Source organism: Lissotriton helveticus, chromosome 1_2, assembly GCF_964261635.1.
Source record: "Lissotriton helveticus chromosome 1_2, aLisHel1.1, whole genome shotgun sequence".
In the NCBI taxonomy this organism is placed as follows: domain Eukaryota; kingdom Metazoa; phylum Chordata; class Amphibia; order Caudata; family Salamandridae; genus Lissotriton; species Lissotriton helveticus.
In genome coordinates this window covers 145,478,751-145,501,993 of record NC_136058.1, presented here as the reverse complement: position 1 = coordinate 145,501,993, position 23,243 = coordinate 145,478,751, and the positions used below count along the sequence as shown (strand labels likewise).

Here is a 23,243-nt window from a genome sequence, read left to right as displayed (position 1 = left end):
GAGTGCAGGGTAGTGAGTGCAGGGTAGTGAGTGCAGAGTAGTGAGTGCAGAGAGTGCAGAGTGCAGAGTAGTGAGTGCAGAGTGCAGAGTAGTGAGTGCAGAGTGGTGAGTGCAGAGTAGTGAGTGCAGAGTGCAGAGTAGTGAGTGCAGAGTAGTGAGTGAAGAGTGCAGAGTAGTGAGTGCAGAGTGCAGAGTAGTGAGTGCAGAGTGCAGAGAAGTGAGTGCAGAGAAGTGAGTGCAGAGTAGTGAGTGCAGGGTAGTGAGTGCCGGGTAGTGAGTGCCGGGTAGTGAGTGCCGGGTAGTGAGTGCCGGGTAGTGAGCACCGGGTAGTGAGTGCAGGGTAGTGAGTGCAGGGTAGTGAGTGCAGGGTAGTGAGTGCAGGGTAGTGAGTGCAGGGTAGTGAGCGCAGGGTAGTGAGCGCAGAGTAGTGAGTGCAGAGTTGTGAGTGCAGAGTTGTGAGTGCAGAGTTGTGAGTGCAGAGTTGTGAGTGCAGAGTAGTGAGTGCAGAATGCAGAGTTGTGAGTGCAGAGTAGTGAGTGCAGAATGCAGAGTTGTGAGTGCAGAGTAGTGAGTGCAGAATGCAGAGTGAGTGTGCAGAGTAGTGAGTGCAGAATGCAGAGTGAGTGTGCAGAGCAGTAAGTGCAGGTGCAGAGCGGTGTGTGCTGTTGAGTGCAGAGTGCTATGTGCTGTTGAGTGCAGAGTGCTGTGTGCTGTTGAGTGCAGAGTGCTGTGTGCTGTTGAGTGCAGAGTGCTGTGTATTGGCAATGTAAATGACAATGTCATTTGTTTATGATTTAAAGAAAAAAAAAGAAATGTCATGAGCAATGCCAATAGCTCTTCCTTTAATGATGCCGAGACCATTGCATTGTAAATGCTTGTTTAATATTGCGAAAGACTTCCGCTGGCGGCTTAATGGGAATGTTATTAAACAATAGAGGAATTTAGGTAGAAGTACCATCTTCACTATGGCAGCCCTATCCGCCAGCGAAAGTGGCAACTTGTTCCAGGGAGCAATCTTTTCCTCTAAGTTGGAAATGACCCTCCCATAATTCGTTCGGATGACTAGCTCGGGGTCTCTATGGTACCAAATGCCTAGATATCTCGTGGGATCCTCCCTCCACTCAAGCGGGTAATCCAATGCAAATGGGGCAGTGCTATCTGATAACGCTAGTATTTGGGACTTGGACCAGTTGATTTGCAGGCCTGAATGCTGGCCGAATTTTATATATTCGCGTAATAAGGGGTTGAGGTTTTGGGCCGTATCTTTAACATAAAGCACCATATCATCCGCATACAAGGATATATGTAGGGGTCGCGTTGGGAATTGGAGTGCCGAGTAATGATGGTGTTGCCTAATCTTGCATGCAAGTGGTTCCAGTACCAACGCGAATAGCATTGGGGACAATGGGCATCCCTGCCTTGTTCCTCTGCCTATTATGATCGGGTCCGAGATGTAGCCATTCACTTTTATGCGGGCTTAGAGGTCAGTATATAGCATTGATATCCATTGCGTGAACGTGATCGGAAAGCCCATGCGCTGCAATACTGCATGTAAATATGCCCATTCAATCGTGTCAAACGCCTTGGCGGCGTCTAACAGGACCGCCGCAGCTTTGGTTTCAGGGGTCAGATAATGAGATAGTGCAAATAATGTACGTGTGTTATGTGTCGTGGACCTCTCTGGTATGAAGCCAGACTGATCCGGTCTAACCAGCAACGGCATCAAGGGCTTAAGTCGTGAAGCAATTACACTCGCAATGATCTTAGTATCTACGTTTATGAGTGACAATGGCCTGTACGAATCACAATGTTCTTGATCTTTACCCGGCTTCAATAGTGCCACAATCATTGCTTCACGGAGGGATGCTAGGAGAGTTTGTTTTTTGTGAGCATCTCCATACAGTCTTACCAGATGTGGAGCTAGCAAATCCGCAAATGCCTTATAAAACTCTCCTGTAAATCCATCCGGTCCTGGCGCTTTGCCGTTGGGAGGGCTTTTATGATATCAGTTACCTCCTCAACCCTTACTGGTCGGGATAAGTATGCTATATGTGCATCTGACAGCCATGCAATTTCTACATCTGCCATATATTCTAGTATGTCGGCCTTCAACACCGTGAGACGTGACTCATACAATTGACCATAAGTGGCTCGAAATTCATCTAGTATGCCCTACATGTCATATTTGACAGTGCCCGCGTGGTCTTTCACCTTGTGTATGTATTGTGGGGAATGTCCAGTGCAGATTTTTTGCGCTAGGGCTCTCCCAGGTCTGCCTCCCTCCCCGTATGCCCTCGCCTTCCAGCGTTTTGAGACATAGTTAAGTTCATCAATGGCATACTCCTGGTGTTCTGCCAGAACCACCTTTATTTCACCCAGTATGGAGGAGTCTCTGGAGTGTTCATATCGTCTTTCTAACTCACGCAGTTTGGATTCCCTAATAAGCAGTTGCCGTCTTATATCTTTTAGGATTCCCGCAGTAGTGCTAATACATTTTCCCCTAATTGTCGCTTTAAATGCTTCCCATAACAGCCCCAGTTCCTCAGTTGTTGGAGCCTTGAGTTCGAAATATTCCACTATAGCTTTGTGAATAGTGTCTGTGTATACTGAGTCTAGGAGTGCCGCGGCATTAAACCGCCAGGTAAATGGAGGGGGGGTGTAGTATGGCATTTGTAAGGAGAGTAGCACCGGGCTGTAGTCAGATAGTGTGCGCGGTAAGTGCTTAATGGAGGTTGTCCATAGGGATACCTCGCCCGACCCCAACCAGTAGTCAATTCTCGACCAGCAATTGTGCGCTGCAGTTATATGTGTGGCTTCTAAATGGTCTGGGTACCGTGTCCTCCAAATGTCAGTTAGCCGTAAATCTACCATAGCATCTTGTAGTGCCTCCAACGCCCTTTTATGTGGTTCTGCAGTATTTGGTGAGCGGTCTAGTCCATCCTTCAGGGCAATATTGAAATCACCCCCCCACACTAAGTGTGCTACATGTAAGTCAGAAATGGTGTGCCATAATTTAGTGTAGAACCCTGGGTCATCTATGTTCGGACCATATGTGTTTATTAACGCTACATTATGATTACAAATAATGCCAATCACTATGACATATCTACCTTCCGTGTCCTTTAGCACACTCGAGACCCTGAAGTTAACTCCCTTTCTTATGAGAATAATGACACCTCGTGAATAGGAGGAATAATTCGAGCTGTGTACCGCCTCAGCCAATCTATTACCTAGTGTTATTGACGCATTCGCTGCAATGTGCGTTTCCTGAAGAAATACAATATCCACCTGGAGTCTGTTGAAATAAGCAAATATTTGGTGGATTTTTGTAGGGTTATTCAGACCCCGCACATTCCAGGTGATTAGATTCAGTTGCGCCGGTTTCACTTCATTATCGAATACTATATTTGCAACACATTAACATGGTGACCCATTTCCGAAGTGTCTTATGACTTTGCAAAACATCAATTACTAGGTAGCCCATAACAACGTTCATTCTGTGTGATCTGGAGTTTGCAATGCGTCTCAGGTATAGTGATCTGTAAGTAACAGTCCCAAACGCCCACCCCCCTCCCCCCTCCCACTTCAGCATCCCAACCCTGCCAAAGCCATATCCCTGAATTAGTTAACCTGTAGAAACAACTTGTGTTGGGGAACACCCACATAGGGGGTCCACCGGGTGCGCACATCTCCATCCACATTGTGTATGTGGACGGGTGTACTGTCTTAATTAGCAAATGTGATCATAGTGCTGTACATCCTTGAATATCCCGTACGGTGACATTTCTGCAATGAGGTGTAACATCATACAACATTTCAACATTTGTCCATATCTGGCCCTATTGTCTGAGTGTAATCATCTCCCCCCAGTACAAGGTGATGTAGATCCATTGTCCAGACTCAGCTTGTCTGTCATATAAACAAAGTTAACACGAATAGTAGTAAGGCATCTTATGTGATTATAACTATAGTTGGGTGCCTGTGAGTTTGCACATAGTGATCTGCTCAGTTTTTGAAGCACCCTACCGTCTGGCAGTACAAAAAGACAGGTGTCAGCGACATTCCAGTGCAGGCCCACTGCGAATATTGTCATTAATACCGTTCACCCGAACTTCAACGACTTTCAGAGCATATAACAACTGTGAAACATAGGAATAACCTCATAAAGATGCAATATCCCTAAATACGTGTGCATTGGTGCCAGTTTTGTAACTAACGTGGCGTATGCTCTGATATGGGGTCCCATACAGAATAAAAATGTCAGAGTCCGCGGTCCCATTGATTCAGTGATTAAACATTAGTACCTGAATGGATTAGCTCAGACCTCGTCACTCTGCTGTTCCTCCTGTCCAGTCGCCTTCCGCCGTCGGCTTAGTTTTTTTATATACTCATGGGCTCATTGCGGCGTGGGGAGTATCGTAGAGCGGCCAGCGTGGGTTACTTTGAGTTTTGCTGGGTAGAGCATAGAGTATTCGACGCCCAGGTCTCGTAGCTTTTTCTTAGCTGGGTGGTATTCTTTGAGGGCCAGTTAGACTGCCATGGTGTGATCCGGGTCGATTTGGTCGAGGCGCAAGAAAGCGATTTGCACGTTCCACAAGGAATACTGATTCAGAAAAGGGGGTGGTGATGAACAGAGTGTCTGAATTAAGCAGACCACTCTTACCCAGTCCAAAGATCAGGGCTTGATCCATCACCGTTATTTAGCTCACTGCCCCATCCCAGCTCAGAACCTGGCTATATGCAAATTAGTCTGTCCCTGGCCCAGTGCATCATGGGAACAGGGCAGACCAAACTACCAAGCCAATTCTTCACCAGAAAGGAGACAAGCTACCGGGGACCGGTTTCTGGCATTTCAGCCTCGTCGGCCCGGCTTGCTTGAATCCTGATGGAGCAGTGAGCAAGGGACTCATGTCTGAGTATACCCTGCCACACCTATAGTGGCCAAAAATGATTCAGAAAAGGGGGTGGTGATGAACAGAGTGTCTGAATTAAGCAGACCACTCTTACCCAGTCCAAAGATCAGGGCTTGATCCATCACCGTTATTTAGCTCACTGCCCCATCCCAGCTCAGAACCTGGCTATATGCAAATTAGTCTGTCCCTGGCCCAGTGCATCATGGGAACAGGGCAGACCAAACTACCAAGCCAATTCTTCACCAGAAAGGAGACAAGCTACCGGGGACCGGTTTCTGGCATTTCAGCCTCGTCGGCCTGGCTTGCTTGAATCCTGATGGAGCAGTGAGCAAGGGACTCATGTCTGAGTATACCCTGCCACACCTATAGTGGCCAAAAATGATTCAGAAAAGGGGGTGGTGATGAACAGAGTGTCTGAATTAAGCAGACCACTCTTACCCAGTCCAAAGATCAGGGCTTGATCCATCACCGTTATTTAGCTCACTGCCCCATCCCAGCTCAGAACCTGGCTATATGCAAATTAGTCTGTCCCTGGCCCAGTGCATCATGGGAACAGGGCAGACCAAACTACCAAGCCAATTCTTCACCAGAAAGGAGACAAGCTACCGGGGACCGGTTTCTGGCATTTCAGCCTCGTCGGCCCGGCTTGCTTGAATCCTGATGGAGCAGTGAGCAAGGTACTCATGTCTGAGTATACCCTGCCACACCTATAGTGGCCAAAAATGATTCAGAAAAGGGGGTGGTGATGAACAGAGTGTCTGAATTAAGCAGACCACTCTTACCCAGTCCAAAGATCAGGGCTTGATCCATCACCGTTATTTAGCTCACTGCCCCATCCCAGCTCAGAACCTGGCTATATGCAAATTAGTCTGTCCCTGGCCCAGTGCATCATGGGAACAGGGCAGACCAAACTACCAAGCCAATTCTTCACCAGAAAGGAGACAAGCTACCGGGGACCGGTTTCTGGCATTTCAGCCTCGTCGGCCCGGCTTGCTTGAATCCTGATGGAGCAGTGAGCAAGGGACTCATGTCTGAGTATACCCTGCCACACCTATAGTGGCCAAAAATGATTCAGAAAAGGGGGTGGTGCCCGGAAGCTTGTTTCCTTTCCAGTAAAGAATTGGCTTGGTAGTTTGGTCTGCCCTGTTCCCATGATGCACTGGGCCAGGGACAGACTAATTTGCATGTAGCCAGGTTCTGAACTGGGATGGTGCAGTGAGTTAAAAAACGGTGATGGATCAAGCCCTGATCTTTTGACTGGGTAGGAGTGTTCTGCTTAATTCAGATACTCTGTCCATCACCACCCCCCTTTTTGAATCGTTTTGGCCACCACAAGTGTGGAAGGGTATGCTCAGATGTGAGTCCCTTGCTCACTGCACCATCAGGATTCAAGCAAGCCGGGCCGAAGACGGCTGGAATGCCAGAAACCGGTCCCCGGAAGCTTGTTTCCTTTCCAGTAAAGAATTGGCTTGGTAGTTTGGTCTGCCCTGTTCCCATGATGCACTGGGCCAGGGACAGACTAATTTGCATGTAGCCAGGTTCTGAACTGGGATGGTGCAGTGAGCTAAAAAACGGTGATGGATCAAGCCCTGATCTTTTGACTGGGTAGGAGTGTTCTGCTTAATTCAGATACTCTGTCCATCACCACCCCCCTTTTTGATCCACAAGGAATACTGGCGACAACTCCCCGTCTCCGAAGAGGTCTTTAATGAGATCTTCTACATAGTGTTCCATTTTCCCAGTGTTTGTCGACTCCGGAAGGCCCGCTATACGAACATTATTGCGGCGGGACCGCGCTTCCAGATCCTCCGTCTTGGGACGCAGTGCTTCCAACGTTTTCTCCATGTTGGCACAGGACTTAGTGGTGTTACTGGATTCATTCTCTACTGCCAACAGCCTTGTTTCCGCCTCCACTAGTCTCTCTCCGTGTTTGTCCAACTTGGTGGCCATGTTGTCCACTATTTGCGTCAGATTATCCAGTTTCCCATTAATTTCTTGTAGACTGCGCTGTATGGCTCGGAGCACTCCCTCCATACCGTTTCCGTCTTCTACATCATTGTCCCCTTCCGTCTCTGATAGTGCTGTGGCCCCTTTGCTTTGTTTTTTCGCCACAAACTGTAGCTTCGATTGTTGTTTCTCCAGCTTTCCCATCTTGCTTGCGTGGCGCGGTAGGCCCCAGCTTCTATTCGGAACAACGCTAATGGCGGACTGCACTCTAGTTTCTGACGTCACATGGATTAACCTTGTTCATTGGAGTCGTGACGTAATTGCAATGAAACAAAAGGCTGGCGGCAATGTCCAAGTCAACAGTTTTGCTAGCGGCTTACTGATAGTCGTTTATACACATGAGGCCGTATCGTCATTGCAGCCGGTGGCCTCGTGTTCCACTTCGCTCTAGGATTTGTGCTCCTGGTTGACCCAGGCGATGAACTACGCCGAGCTTCCCTTTAGTGGCGACGGGTCCATGGGCTGCGTGCCAGTGTTGTGTAGCGCTCCATTGAGAAGGCGGTCGCAGTTAGAGCACGATTTTGGTCAAGGGGGTCTCCGTTCTCGGTATCAAGTTCAGTAATGCAGGCAGGCATTGCATCTGGCACCGGATGAGGTCTTGTGTCTCTGCCACCTTCTAACCTACCCTCGTTAGTATCGAATACTTATAGCCTATGCCACAGATTTCTATAGGCTATAATCGTACTTGATGTGTCAGCTGCATTAGGATCTCCGAGCCGGCATTAGTGTGGTGCGCTGTGTATGAATTCGCCTTGGAGGCCCGATATCAGTGTCAGGTCGCATGTTGAATTTTATCCCACAGGGCTTGCCACTGTGTTAGTAGCGCTGCACTAAGCCTCAGCAGTTGCTCACATTAGTGGGACATGGGTGTAGAGCGTTTTGTATCAGGCGGCTTTAGTGCACAGCGGACATAGTCCATAAAATAGTTTCCACGCGCCTCTCATCTCCTTATCCCGGCCTCCGTCCCTTTGCGTTTCACCGTAGCCGCCATTTTGCCCACTACCAATGCCTCACGTAACGCATCCTTCTGGGTACTCACGGTTAGCGTGTTGTGTGCTAAGGTGACGGTCGCTATCTCCTTCAGCCCTGCTAAGTCCCAGGGAGTCCTCAGGGATCTCGTTAGGGCAGCCCTCATGCGCCGTGAAAGCTCTTCATGGCTCCGATTTCATATCGCGGGCGCCGCCATCTTGAAGCCTAGGTCGCGGTGTTCACTCTTTTGCCTCACGAGCAGCGCTTCAGGCGATTTTACCTCCCGCTGGTCATTGTCCAGGTGTTCCAACGTCGATATCTTTCAAAAATGCTTATATCTCTGCCAGCAGCACAGCGTTAATTGCAGTAACAGTCACCCGTCCGGCGGAGCTACCTCAGGAGCCAGCCATTCCGCAGTGCACCCTCTAGCGCCCCCCCCCCCCTCTCCTTTATTTCTTTCTAATAGATTTCCTAGGGCTGTTCCTATGTTCATTCCTTCAATTGCTCCTTTGCTGCTTCATCTGTTCTCGGCGCAGTTACGCTCCATGCTCATTTTGTTTACTCTGTTTCTTAGATCTGGATATCTTTCCTTGATCTATCTTTTTTTCTTCGTATTCTTTTTTCTTTCTTCATTCTTTCCTGTTTATTCTTTCTCTTTAACAATATGTTGCTTGATGCATGTGCCTATTATTTGTTGTGCTACATTTTGTTTTCAGGATTTATTTAATAAGTGGTGTCTTTCTGCTTTCAGCTGTTCTCCTGAAGTGTATCATCTCCATTCATGTATTACCCTCCCCTCCCTCCATATTGTGTAATGTTGTCACGTGGAATGTTTGTGGTCTTGGAAACCCAGTCAAAAGACAAAAGGTACTCTCTCATTAGTCTAAATTGAATTATCATGTTTTGTTTATTCAGGAAACGCATTCTAATGATATAGAGTCACTTAAATTGAAGAGACAATGGGTGGGTCAAATTGATTATTCTCCAGCCTCTAATCGAAAAGGTGGTGTTGCTATATCATTTCATAAATCGTTTCACGTACATATTTTATCTACGCAATGTGATAGTGATGGACGCTGGGTAATGGCTAAGGTTGTTATACAAAATAAAGAACTTGTCTTATTGAATATCTACGGCCCTGTTAAGTCAGATCCTGACTTTTGGAATTAAGATTTTACTCTCCTCTATTGATGGCCCACATATTATTGTTGCTGGGGATTTTAACCAATGGTTGGATCCTTTCTCTGATAGACAATCCAAATGTAAATTCAGTCCAGATAAAACCCATAAATCTTTTCAATCTGCCACTACCTCTCGTTCATTACATGATGTTTGGTGGACATGTATCCCTGGTACCCTGGAGTTTACTTTTTATTCTAATGTTCATACTCGTTCTAGAATTGATTATATTTTGGTTAGTAAACCCTTACTCCCATCTATTCAATCCTCTGAGATTTTTGCTCTTGATCTTTCCCTGAGTTCTCCAAAAGTTGGCTGTTGGAAGCTTAATAATTGTTTGCTATCTGACAATGCTTTTGTAACTGCAGCTACTACTTTTATTAATCAATTTATTAATAATCCTTTGGACACCTCCGTTACTAATACTTGGGATGACTATAAGGCATCCTTCTGTGGCTTTACTATTTCATACTCAGCAAAAAAGAAGAGAATTGCTAAGGCCAAGTATGCAATTTTACTAAAACAACTCAAAATGCTGGAACATAATTACTTTACTTCTAGAACTTCCTCTGTCCTCCATGAACTAATTAAGGCCAAATCTGCTCTTAACAAACTTGCCACAATTGATGCATGCAATGTCCTTCTTAAAAATCAAGTCTAAGTATCACGGAGGGCAAAATAAAGCTGGTAAGATGCTGGCCAACTACTTAAAAATTAAATCTGAACGTAAAAATATTGGCCCTATTCTTAATGATTCTACTAATATCCTAGTATCCTCTGATGAAGATATTGCTAATGCATTCCATGATTATTATCAGTCATTGCACACTGATGACACAAATTCCGCCACTCCTTTTTTTTGGGCCTCCCTAAACCCCCTTTGCTTCCTGATCAATTTGAATTACTAGAAAGAAAGGTCACCCCTCAGGAGATAATGGAAGCCATCAAATCCTTAAAAAAATCGAAAGCACCAAGTCAGGATGGTCTCTCTGTTGAATTGTTTTCCATTTTTTCATCTATTTTTGTTCCCAAACTCCTGACCCTTTTTAACTAATTTATTGCTGATTCGAAAGCTTCTGGTTCCTTCATGGAAGCCTTGATTGTTCTGATTGCCAAACCCGATAAAGGTCATTCCCTCTGTAAAAACTATAGCCCCATTTCATTAATCAATTAGGACTGTAAGATTTTTGCTAAAATCCTTGCCTCCCGAATTGAGAATATTATCCCACTATTGGTTAAGCTGGAATTGTTAAGGGCAGATTGGCTTCCGATAATGCTCGCATGTTTGCTAATGTTATCTCTTTTGGGAAGAAGTATAAATCTCCACTTGCAGCATTGTCCTTAGATGCTGAAAAAGCTTTTGACCGTATAAACTGGGAATTCATGTTCAATACACTCCAATGGTTTGGGTTTGGTCCAACTTTTATTTCTTAAGTAAAATTGCTTTATTCTTTTCCTCGTGCTAGTATTTTTGTGAATAACCATTTTTCTAAATCTTTCCATTATATAGAGGTACATGCCAAGGTTGTCCCCTTTCACCCTTGTTATTTGTTTTATGTCTTGAAACTTTCCTTGAACGTATTTGATTTAATTCTCGTATTTCTGGCTTTACACATAAAGCTATTGAAACTAAGTTGTCAGCATATGCTGATGATATATTAGTGTATATGTCTGATCCCGTTTCTTCCTTCCCTCCTTTTGTGGATGAGGCTCAGTTGTATTCCAGTATTTCTGGATATAAGTTGAACTTTTCTAAGACAGAAGTCTTACCCTTGAACTCTATTGGCTACCAATGTATGTTTAATAACACTAATTTTACCTGGTGTTCCACAAAAATCAAATATCTTTGAATTTAGTTCTCCAGTTTATCTGCCACCATTAGGTATACGTTTAATAGCCTAACAACCAAAATACAGTCACTCCTTCTTTTCTGGTCCCCTCTCCATTTGTCATGGTGGGGTAGATTGGACACTATTAAAATGATGATTGTGCTGCATGTCCTCTATACATTATCCATGTTACCTGTTCGGATTCCTGGAATAACAAACACCCCCGTATAGCTCTTATGAAACTCAAACGTCCCAAAATAGAAGGTGGTGTGCGCTTTCCAGATTTTAAATCCTATCATTCTGCCTTTTTTATTTGTCAATTTTTTACCTTAACTTATGTCTTTGCGGATATCCCTATCCCTTGTTGGATTATTTTCGAGCGTTCCCTATTAAAAGATTTTTCTTTTAAAAATATAACATATATGTCTAATTGTACCTTCATATTAGATAATCCCATGTTAAAATAAACTTGTCACTTATTATATAATATTTTTTCCAATGGTTTAGATTCATATCAATGTTTTTTGTCTTCCACTATTAGGTATAATAAATGTATCAAATATAAACGGAAATCATTTTATTACAAACACTGAAAGGAGAAGAGAATTATTTTTACTCATCAATTAATCCAGAATAATATCCGCTTCCATGAGCTACAATTACATTATAATTTACCTGATTCATTGTTTAATGAATATCTTTCAATATCCACAGCTTTGCAGTCTTATTTATCTTCCAAAAATTCCCCCTTAGCTTCTCCCTCGATAATTCCACCCTCATCGTTATATAGTATTTCCCATGACCATAGACCTAAGGATGCTTTTATTTATAAGATGTAGTTATCACCTATTACTGAACGACCTAAATCCCATATTGAATTACTTTGGGAAGCAGATTTATCTTTATGACTTCCTATTTCTTCTTGGGATAAATTATGGCTCAAGTTATTTAAAACTTCTATTGCCGCTCGTATTACTCAATCCCTATACTTTATTTATAATAGAGCTGTTAATACCCCTGTTTGTATATCCATTTTTTCCACTACTTCCTCGTCCCTATGTTGGTCCTGTTCTAAATCCACTGGGACTTTAATTCATCAACTTTACAATTGTTCTAATGTATTGAAGTTTTGGCAATCTGTTTGTGCTAAATGTATGAAGATATTTCATTGTAGTATTCCATTAGCCATACAAATGTTTTCCCGGTTCCCCGTCACCTGATTTTGATGTTTCTAATCATATTTCTTTGCTGTTTGACTTATTTATCGCTCTAGCATTTAAAGGAATTCTGTCATGTTGGAAAGATAACTCTAAAGTATCATTACTAACTTGGTGGAATTATATTTGTGATGAACATAGAATTGCTACTGTTTCTTCTATTACTCTTTCTCAGAAAATAAAATCTTACTTTGGCTACCTTTTACTTTTTATCTTTCTACACATGCACCTGCATCTTAAATTCTTACTTTCTTCTAATCTCTAATTTCTTTCTCTTCTTTCTTATATTTTCCTTTCTTCTCTATCTTTTCCTATCCTCTTATTTTCTTTTTCTCTTTCTTCACCTCTTTTTATCTGTTCCTCTTTTGAATTATTTACTCATGTTTTTCTCATATATATTAATTGATATATTTCATTCATAATGTGTTCATTGGATGAATAATGTTTCTATTTTTCTGAAATCTTAATAAAAAATTATTTAACAAAAAAAATCTAAAGCTTATATTTCCCCCTTATCACTACATACTTCAAACAGAAAATATAAGAATACAGTACTTTAAAACGTGCTCTAGAACTGCCTTAGAGATCCCTGACTGAGAAATAAAGGAAACTAAAACAGGAAGTTCTATTTAAGTATCATGTCCGGTCCTTTGCAGAGTCTTAAAACAAGAACAAAAATGTCGGTATTATTCTTTTGGAAAAGTGGAAATCGTATCCCTTGCTCCCTGACTTAAAGTAGCTTCAGTCAAGAATCGGGACAGTTTAGGAAATGGCAAAGGTCCCTGTCCTGTGAAATAAGTAAGAGAGGTGACCCACAGGCAACAACTAGCACAAATTAAGTACTGCTATTAATTAACTATCAGGTCCTTTTGCAGATACATTGTTATATGACAAAAGTTACTAAAAGCTGTCACAAAACAAATACAATTTACAGTAATGACAAGCCATTAGAATAGACTCTCAAACACTGATATCAAAGCTATTAATGTAAAGCTAACATCTTACCTGTCAAAATGTGTTCATCTTTTGAGCAGCTCGCAGTCACCCCAGTACCATCTTCGGATGGAGAACTGGAAGCAATATGACACTCAGCTTTTGGCCAAACACAACATCTCGCAATGGCATAGACTCCATCACCACCAAAAGCATTGTGAGCCACACACTGCTTCTTGCCTTCATGAACCTATAATTTTAGAAAAATTATGATAATAAAATAATGTCCACATAATATCCACACAATAATGTAAGAGTGTTTGGAGTGAACCAGGTGGCAGCTTTACAAATACCTACTATAGGTATATTCCCTAGAAAGGGCATAGTAGCCCCCTGTTCATTGGTGCAGTCTGGCTTGGGGCAGTAAGGTAGGGTTCTATATATGTTTGTGTAACACATTTGATGCATTTGACAATCCACCTGGCAATCCCTGCTTTAGAAATGTATTGACCTTTATAAGACTGTGCACATGCCACAAACAGTTGTTGTGTTTTGTGAAAAGATTTGGTTCTATCAATGTAGTAAAAAGCATGCTTCAGACCAAGTGTGTGAAGTGCCCTTTCAACTACTGAGTCTGGATGTGGAAAGAAAACTGGGAGCTGGATGGTCTGGTTAAGATGGAATGAAGAGACCACCTTAGGTAAAAATATGTGATTGGTTCCAAGAACAACCCTGTCCTGATGTACTTGGAAGAAAGATTCCTGCAATGTGAGGGCCTGTTGTTTACTAATACGTCTCAGAGACGTTATAGCTACCAGGAAAACAACCTTCCAAGAGAAAAAGTAAAAATAGCATGAACGTAGTGGCTGAAAAGTGGGTCCCATAAGTCTGGTGAGGACAACATTAAGATTCCAGTCTGGTGCTAGGAGTACACTTGGTGGAATGACATGCTTGAGGCCTCCATAAAAGCTTTAATTATATATGTTTTGCACAGATGCAGCAATGGTAGCTAAATGTAGCCAGATTGATGTTTAGGCTAACCCTGACTTTTGTAAGTGCAAGAGGTAGCACATAATGCCTTGCACCATAGGCATAAGAGGGTTTATATGCTTTGGAGTTCATCAGTAGACAAAACGATTCCACTTAACAGCATAGCAGGTGTGTGTAGCGGGCCTATGGGCTTTCCTAAGTATGTCCATGCCCTCTCGAAGTGTTTGATATGGCGTTCCCTTTCATGAGATGGCCACAGACCCTGGACTGTCATGTCGTTGATGTGTGCTCCCCAGCCGTCTAGAGATGCATCCATGGTGATGGTCGCTTGTGAAACTGGGTCTGCAAAGGACCTGTCCTGCAGCAGATTGTTGCTGTTCCACCACTGCAGAGAGGAATGGGTGCTGGCCCTTACCAACACTAAATCTTTCAACTGACCATACGCTTATGTCTTGAGAGGCATTCCTGAAGCAGGTGCATATGTAGTCTGGAATGGGGTACTTTAGCAAAGCATGAAGCCATCATTCCCAGAAGGCCCATTACCGTGTGAACTGGAAGTGAACAGAGAGGCTGAAAAAGAGAGAGAGAAGCTGCTGGAATGCTCGCACCCTTTGGGGGCTAGGGAAGGCTTTGCTCACTACAGAGTTGCGTACAGACCCTGAGAAGGGTTTAATTCTATAAGCGGCTCCGAGTGTGACTTGGTGGTGCTCACTGTGAACACCAGGCTGAGTGTGGATTAGGCATTCCTGTCTGCTTGAGCTCTTGATCACCCAATCATTGAGTAAGGGGAAGACGTGGGTCTCTCCTCTCTTGAGGTGAGCAGCTACCACCGCTAAACGCTTGGTAAAGACCATTAGGGTCATGGTGACGCCAAAGGATACTGATCATGAGATCCTGAAGGTGCACTGCATCTCCTCCCAATGGGCTCTGTCGTAGCAAGAAAGGAGGCCTACAGAATTGTCAATGTGTCAGTGTGTGACCGCACTTACTGTTGCTCTTTTCCCCACAGCATTGATCCACTTGCTCTCCTTGTCAGGAGGCGGAGCATCCCTAGTTGCCTGGGGTGCTACAATCTGCCCAGAAATCATAACCACTGAGGAGTCCAGTGGGACACGTCCCAAATATACAGCGGGTCAGAGGGCGCCAGCTTATATTTCCTTTTGTATCACCATACAAGCTTTCACTTACTCCTGTTCTCAGGGTTGGATTTGATAATCCTTTGAGCATTCGGAGGTTCTGGACAGAGAGTGCTGTCTTTGAAAGCGTTTCTACTATGACACCTCTGGGTGGCATATATATTTCTACTTTATGGTAGGCAGCTGCACACTGAATGACATTGTGATACTCCAAGGTGTCATCTAGTGGGGAGGAGGCCCTGACTGGGATATGTTCTAGGTCAGGGTCTGTCTGAGGGCCTAGATCCTAATTCTCAAACAAATCCTCGGATGTACCCAGATAAAGTTCTCAGCCGGGCAATAAGGGCTAAAACTGCTAGTAACGGAGTATAACTCTGGGGTCCCCTGTGGCGAAGGCATAGGAGGTGAGGGAGGTGGTGGTGGTGGAGGTGGCAGTGGGTAAGGAGGAGGAGGAGGAAGAGCAGAGGCTTCATCTTTGAGCCTTTTGGCAGGCAAGAGGGGCACAGTGATCAAGGGACTTCAGCAGTACAGGCTGAGTGATCGAAGGAGTGCAGTGGTATTGCCTGGGTGATTGCATGAGAACAAGGGTAGATGGCAGGGCCTCATCGAAGGCCCTCATCGAAAAGACCCTGCCTAATAAACAGTCTAGCAATGGAGTCAGTGCCTATGCACATTCACTACCAGAGGAGGAATCACCAAGACCATGTGTCTCGATAAGGCTTTTTCGAAGAAAAACAAGATGGAATCGTCCGAGCCCAACAGCAGATGTCAGGAGCATGTAGAGTACATGTGTATGTACAGCCACACATGCTACAAACAATATATAACTCTGCTAATTTAAAAAATATGGAAGCAAGTAACAGTTCAACAGTACCATCAAAACATCTATAATTAGTGGCAAGCTTGGTTGGGGTAAGGATTATAAAACCGGAATCAAATAAATGTGAAGTCATACACCTACAGCATAATAATATAAAAAATCAATGTTGAGATGCTAGAATATGGTGCCACATATTCTGATTATTGGATATGTTGTATTCACAGTTTCTCTGTCTCTCTGTAAACACACCTAAATACCAGTGATCTAAAAATGGAAAATAGATTTTTTAATACGATATTCATGTACCTTCTAGCCTCATGCTAAAGAGGATGGGATCCACCTGCCTATGCATCACAGGTGTGATATGAACAAAAAGAAATGTTGGTCTGTGTTTAACTTCCAGTCAGTCCTGCCCAAGATGTTATCGTAGACCATTTATTAATTAAAATGTATGCCCATCCAAATGGAGTATTCTTCTCTGAATGTGCTGTGGATGATTAAGACTACGTTCAGAGCTCTGTAGGGTTACACCATGTCCTGCACCAAGACAAAATACTCTCTCAGATGCATTTTGTGCTTTACTGCATAACACCTCACTCAAGCTTTAGCATGGACTCCTATACAGTGATGTATGTCAGAATACTATGTAAAGAACAGGAATTGCTAAAGCCAATAAGCCTTACCTTTGGGACCTATTGGCTTAGTCAATAGTTTTAGCCATGTTTTACAGCATCCCCAATGCTATGCAGCATGGTTAAAAGAAAAAAGCCTACGATGCAATTGCCTACATCATTTTGCTGGCGCGTGCACCATGCATGCACTTCCCTTCAAAATGACACAATCACTTTTTTTCTTTTTGGTTAATGATCCGGGTTATATCTGTAAATATAAAGGGAAAAAAGTACCACTGGTGTGGGAGCAATAAGGGGGCAGAAGCAACACGGATGGAGGGTGGTGTGGAATCAGTGAGTGAGGGGTGGGGAAAGCAACAGAGGAGCTAGGAAAGTCACACAAGAGTGCCGCAAATGGGGACAGTTTAATGTGAAGAGGGGGAGAAAGTCAAACAGGCACGAGAGAGACAGAAATGTGGAGGTGGAGGGAGACGACCACAACCATGAAAGCCATGCATAGTGGGAGAAGCCCAGAAGAGTGAATGCATCATGGAGAAGGGTGATGGAGAAACATATATGTAAGAGAGCAACATGAGCACAGCAGAGGGGCCGGAGAAGTATATGAGTAAACTTGGAGAGGTAGATGAGAGATACAGCTGGAAAACACATGCACTCTTATGGAGCACTTAAACAAAAAGAAAAAAGTAGCACCTGAAAAATTAGCAGTGGAAGGACACAAAGCGATGTGTCAGTGCTCCACTGGCAAGGACAAACACAATAAGAGGAAGTTAAGTCCACACCATGCTAATAGCTACTAGCTACTGACAAATTGTGTTATCTGGTAGGTGAGACCTAACAAGAAAGGTCAATGATGAAAGTCAAACATTGAAATCTAGTTTGATGAAAGATTGACTTAAGTTGATGCTGCATACCTCCATGTGCTCTCCTCTCCGCTTTCCGTTCTTGGAGAAACTGGAGCAGCTCAGCATTTCCTCATTTCCACTGCAGTGAGCAACAGCTATCGCTGCACGAGATAGACCAGACTGCTTTGACCAAACCGAACGGCAAAAGAGCTCCTCCTCTGGAAACAAAGAAACATTCCAAAACAGACTTTATTTCAAGGACAGACTTTATTTCAAGGACAGCAATTGGTATTCTGTTATTCATGGGTTTATAATTGTACAAGGGAAAGCAATGTTATATGATTTACATATTGATGTTAAGAATACAATCATAACCCAGTCACATACAATTGAAAACTAACGTCATATATTTGGTTCATACACAATGAATATACAGAGGGTTACTCAGCAACCCATGCTGGTCAAATGCTCACAGATCTTAAGACTCAAGGCTCCAATAAGACCTTTAGAGACCTTCCATCCCGATAGTCAAGTGCAAGTTAAAGATAGCCCTTGCATCAATTAAAAGAACTAGCACTTCTCAAGTTTACTTTAAAGTACCTTTTCACAATTTTAGAGGTCAACTCAAACTACAACATAATACAGCTGAAGAGCAGTTTAAGCCAATAAGATTTGTTTAAAAAAAGGATGAGTATCAAATGCCACTTTAAAGTAAGGGAATGTTAACATGCTTTAAAGTGCCTATGGCTAATTGTCTAATGATAATTGTGTATGATTAGAATATTGTAGCTTTATTGTGATCTGATGTCACAAACACACCGATTAATATGCTAATACAAGTACCAAAGAAACATTCAGTGACATTATTTAGAGCTCTTGCTTGGAATTACTGTAGCAAAAACGTGAATGAGCATGAGCGAAAGTCTGCATACTCCCAGCTACTAACTGTGCATTTATCATGGCTATAAAACCATTTATCAAGTTGGATGTATGCAGCTCGCTTTGAATAAATGTGGGGAATACAATTCTACTGTACCACTACAAAGGTTGGGTTTGACTGGCTTGTTTTAATGGGCGTAATTTTACAAATGGTTAATAATATCCCCTTTGACATCTCCAGGGAACAGAGAAATCAGAAAGCAACGAAAGTAAACAAGCATTGGCATAGCCAATAGGTCTTCCCTTTGCTCTTATAAGAGAATAATTACAATGCAAGAGTTAAGCTATTGGCCAACACATCTCTCTCAGTGAATGAGCACTTTTTGCTTTCTGTGCAGTGATATGGGATTGGCAGAGGTGAAGCGAATACTCCAATCCTAGGTTCCTTTACACAATTATGAGTCCCTCCCACTTCCAGTTGAGCCCAAAAATATATTCAACCATAAGATTGGCTGTCAGGCGATGCATACATGCTGCTATTACGAACAACGGTTCTGGTGGTGGTAACTTCTTTGAACAAATGTTTTTATCTTTCTTTACTTGTTCTTTTTTGGTGGGGCAGAGACTGCTGTTGTAGTTGGGTAGATCTGTCGAAATCAGTTCACAATACAGAGGGATAAAAGCATGCTTCCCTCCGCTATGAATGCTGAAAGTATCATTCACATTTTGGATCAGTCCACATTAGAGCAATTTAAAGATGAAACTATCGGCAAAGGAATCTATCTCTAGGATTTCAGATGAATGGGGTGGACAGAGCATAACAAAACATTCTAGATGTGGGGCAAACCCCAGAGAAGGGGAATTAAACATTTTCCATATATTTCAACAAATCTCACTCCACCACTCATCACTAACCTCGCTGTGTGAACACACACACATATATATATACATATAAAGAAGTTCCGGCCTGTTGGGGAGCTTCTCGCGTGGAACTACTGAAAGGCCCAGCAGTGTTCTATACCAGCGCTGACAAACCCAACTGGGAGCTACCAGGATCATGGTTAGAGAGGTCTTCCAGAAATGGAATACGGAGGAGAGGTGGAAAAACAAAGGCAAATATCCCTGACCAACTCATCCATAGTGCTTTGCCCTAGGACAGTGGGTGTGGGTACCTGGAGGTGAAGTTTGGGCACTTTGTATTTTCGGCTGTGGCAACATGGTCTATTGGAGTGAACCCCCACTTTAAAAGTAGGAAAGGTGGACTTGGGGGTGGACTTTCCACTCGTGGGTCTGTGGCTGCATCCGCTGAGCAGGTCTGCAAAATCACTGTTGACTCCCGGAAGCTATTCTGCCAAGAAATGAATGTGGTGGTGAAGTGCCCAGTTCCCTATGGTCTGAGACAGTTGTGACAGTTGAGACCATGCCCCCGCCCCCCTGCTTTTTGTAAGAAATACATGGCTAACATATCATCCGTCCGGACTAGGAGAACCTTGTGAGATAGTTGAGGAAGGAAAGCTTTCAGGACTAGGAAAATCGCCTAAAGCTCTAAGTAGTTGATGTGTAGGGATTGATGCTTGGCATCCGATAGACCTTGTACTGTGAGGTCTTGTAGATGAGCACCCCAACCTGTCTCTGATGCATCTCTGGTAAGAGTGAGGTGAGGGACAGGGTCCAGGAAAGACCGCTCTGGTCGCAGGTTGCTGGTGTTCCACAATTGCAGAGACCAGTGAGTGTGGTGCCCTATCAACACTAGATCTTCGAGGTGACCCTGTGATTGAGACCACTGGCCAGTTAGACATTGCTGTAGGGGACGCATATGCAATCTCACGTGGGGAGCTAAGGCAATACAAGAGGCCATCATCCCTAACAGACACATCACAGTCCGAACCATGAGAGATGAGTTGGTTTGGAAATGTGGGAGAGTTATTTGAAAGATCTGAACTCAAGCTGAATTGGGATTCGCCATCCTGACTGTGTGTTGAGGATTGCTCCCAGGTATGGTTTAATTTGGAGAGGTTAAAGGTGAGACATGGGAACCTTTATTGTAAACTTCAAGCTGTGTAGTAGATCCACAGTCAACTGAGTGTACTGTTGGCACTGAAGGTAGGTACTGGATTTGAAGAGCCAAATTTCCAGGTAGGGAATTATGTGAATGTTTTGCCTTCTGAGATGTGCTGCTACTACTGCCAAACATTTTGTGAATACCTGGGGTGTGTGTTACTCTGAAAGGTAGAACTTTGAATTGGTAGTCTTTTCCTGCTACAACAAACCTGAGGTATTTGAGGTATTTGCGGTGAGCCAGATGTATGGGTATGTGGAATAGGCATCCTTTAGGTCTCATGTTGCCATAAAGTCGCACAATTGAAGAAGTGGAATGGCTTCCTGTAGAGTAACCATAGGAAAGTGTTCTAATAGGATGTAGTAGTTCAGAGGTCTGAAGTCTAAGATTTGTCTTAGTGACCTATCTTTTTTTGGAATCAGAAAGTTTAGAGAATATACCCCTTTGTCTTGTTGTTGATGAGGGCCTAATTCTATGGCTCTTTGAAAAGAAGGGCTTCGACCTCTTGTTTGAGAAGTGTTAAATGATCCTGTAATAATCTGTGAGTGTGAGGTGGGATATTTGGTGGCGTAGTAATGAGCTCCAGACAGTAGCCATGTGGGATAATGGCTAATACCCAGTGGTCTGTGGTGATGGAATCCCAGACTGGGTGTAAAAAATTGTAGTCTTCTCCTGACAGGTGTTGTGTGGTCGGGGGGAAAAGGACTGGGTAGTCACTGTTTTGCAGTGGATGCTGCCCCGCGTGCGGAGGCACTCTTGCTTCTTCCGTTTATTATTACCACCTCTGAGGGAGCCCCTGAAATAGCCTTTACTGTAGGCAGATTGGTCCTGTTTTTGCTGACAGTGGAGGCATCTGTGGTTGTGGATTTATAGCCTCCCTTGAAACTTGAGCTACGAAAAGAGCCTTTAGGTGTAGTAGCCAGTAAGGCCCCAATAGCTTTAGCAGTATCTGTATCTTTTTTCATTTTATCTAAAAATGAAACAAATAAGTACACTTGAAACAAGAGATTACTTTGATTTTATCTCCTAAGGAGCACGCTGGTATTGATACCTCTAGTGACTGTATATGAGGCATCTAAGGAAGACCTGATAGAATTATTGGTGATGGCTTGACCTTCTGCAACAATTTGTTGCCCTCTTTTATGATGATCCTCAGGGAGATACTGTAGTAGCTCCTCCATCTCATCTCAATGGGCCCTATCATAAAATGCTAGAAGGGCATGGGAACTGGCAATGAGCCAGTGGTTAGCTGCCTGCGCTGCTACTCCCCACTGCATCAACACATTTACTCTCCTATTCAGGAAGTGGCATAGGCCCAGTTGCCTGGCTATTAGTGCTTTTACGAGCAGTAGTGAGAACTATTGAGTCTGGTGGTCCCTGACTGCGCATAAAGAAGGGGTCTGATGGAGCTGCTTTATATTTCTTAACTACCCGTGGGGTAATACCTCAGACACGTACTGGCTCTTTGAAGATGTTGTCAGTGTGTCATAGCATATTAGGAAACATAGGCAAGAACTGTGTATCTTTGTGAGTGGATGAGGGGGTATCAAAGAGAAAGTCTTGTTCCAAAGGCTCCTTGTGTAGCTCAACCCCATGGTAGTTAGTTGCTCTAGCAATGACCTGTTGGTATGCACTAGTATCTTCAGGAGGGGTGGGCTGGATAAAGATCTGGATCATCAGGTGTTATAGGATCTGTATCGTATGAGTCCCAGGGGTCTGGATTCCCTAATGGCTCTATCATACCCCCAGTGTTTGATCTTGGTGATCCTGGAGGTGTAACATCAAGAGGGTCATTATGCGGAGATGTAGAAGAAGAACGAGGGGATGGTAGAGGTGATGAGAAAGGTGGGGGAGGTGGTGGGGGAGCAGGATGAGGTGGTGGGGGAGCAGGATGATGAGTAGGCCTGGCAGTCTTGTCCTTTGACCTGTTTTTGAGATGAACAGGAACATCCAATGCATCCTCAAAATGTAATTGCCTCTTTGGGGAAGGAGAGGCTATTATTTGCCTAGTGCCTTCTTGAATCTGAATTTTCCGTAGTCTAATGTCAATTGTTTCAAGGATAGGCTTCACCGGAGACATGGAAACCAAGGAACGCTTCGAGATTTTGGTCTCAGACGATTTCGGGATCAAGGCTTTCAGAACTGAGGAGTGTTTTTTGATCGACACCGAGGTAGCTGTGGTTGGTGCCTGAGTTGGTCCTGAAGGTTGGGTGGAGACCAAAGCATGCAGTTGATCCGAGGAGGTCAACACTGAGAAATTAACCTTAGTGGAAATGTTCGGTGCCTGGCCCGGGGGCAGGGCATCTGAAGTGTCTTTTCGGATCCGACCATGGGGCAGTGGCGGTCCGACAACCTCTAGTATTGGAAAGTGTGAATGATTTAAAGTCTGCTAGGGTTTTCGAGCAGGGTCTGGGGCAATAGTACTCACGCGCTCTAATTCCTTCTCTGCGTCAGAACTGGAGATTTCTTCGACGGAGAAAGCCCCTTGTTCTTCCTCAGCAGCATACTCTTCTTGGTTATGCTAGCCGGCCCCCTACCCCCAAATATTGAAAGTGTTGTCTTTACTTTGACGAGACATTTCCAACCGATGCGTCCTTTAATCCCAGAGAGTCTTTTTTTAACGGAAAGACTTACAGGAGTCTCAGTCGGACTCACGGAGATCGGGTGAGAGGCAAATGTTCTACACCAAGCGTTGATGAGTGTGCGGATATTTGGAATGGCACTGCAGGTAAAATTGAAAAGGTGTTCGTTCCACCAGGAACACATCTTCAGCACAACTGTGCATGTGCGGATATTTGGAATGGCACTGCAGGCAAAATTGAAAAGGTTTTCATTCCA

General features: G+C 43.8%; 1 protein-coding gene across 1 annotated transcript in view; it reads right to left on the bottom strand.

The window, feature by feature from the left end:
* Positions 1 to 23,243, bottom strand: part of PCSK9 (proprotein convertase subtilisin/kexin type 9) — a 184,367-nt gene that overhangs the window by 38,204 nt on the left and 122,920 nt on the right. Inside the window, exons 9-10 of the mRNA XM_078670175.1 lie at positions 17,537 to 17,685; positions 13,120 to 13,297 (exon numbers count right to left, since the gene is read on the bottom strand). Coding sequence (XP_078526301.1) covers positions 13,120 to 13,297; positions 17,537 to 17,685 — 327 coding nt within the window. The remainder of the gene's footprint in view (positions 1 to 13,119; positions 13,298 to 17,536; positions 17,686 to 23,243) is intronic.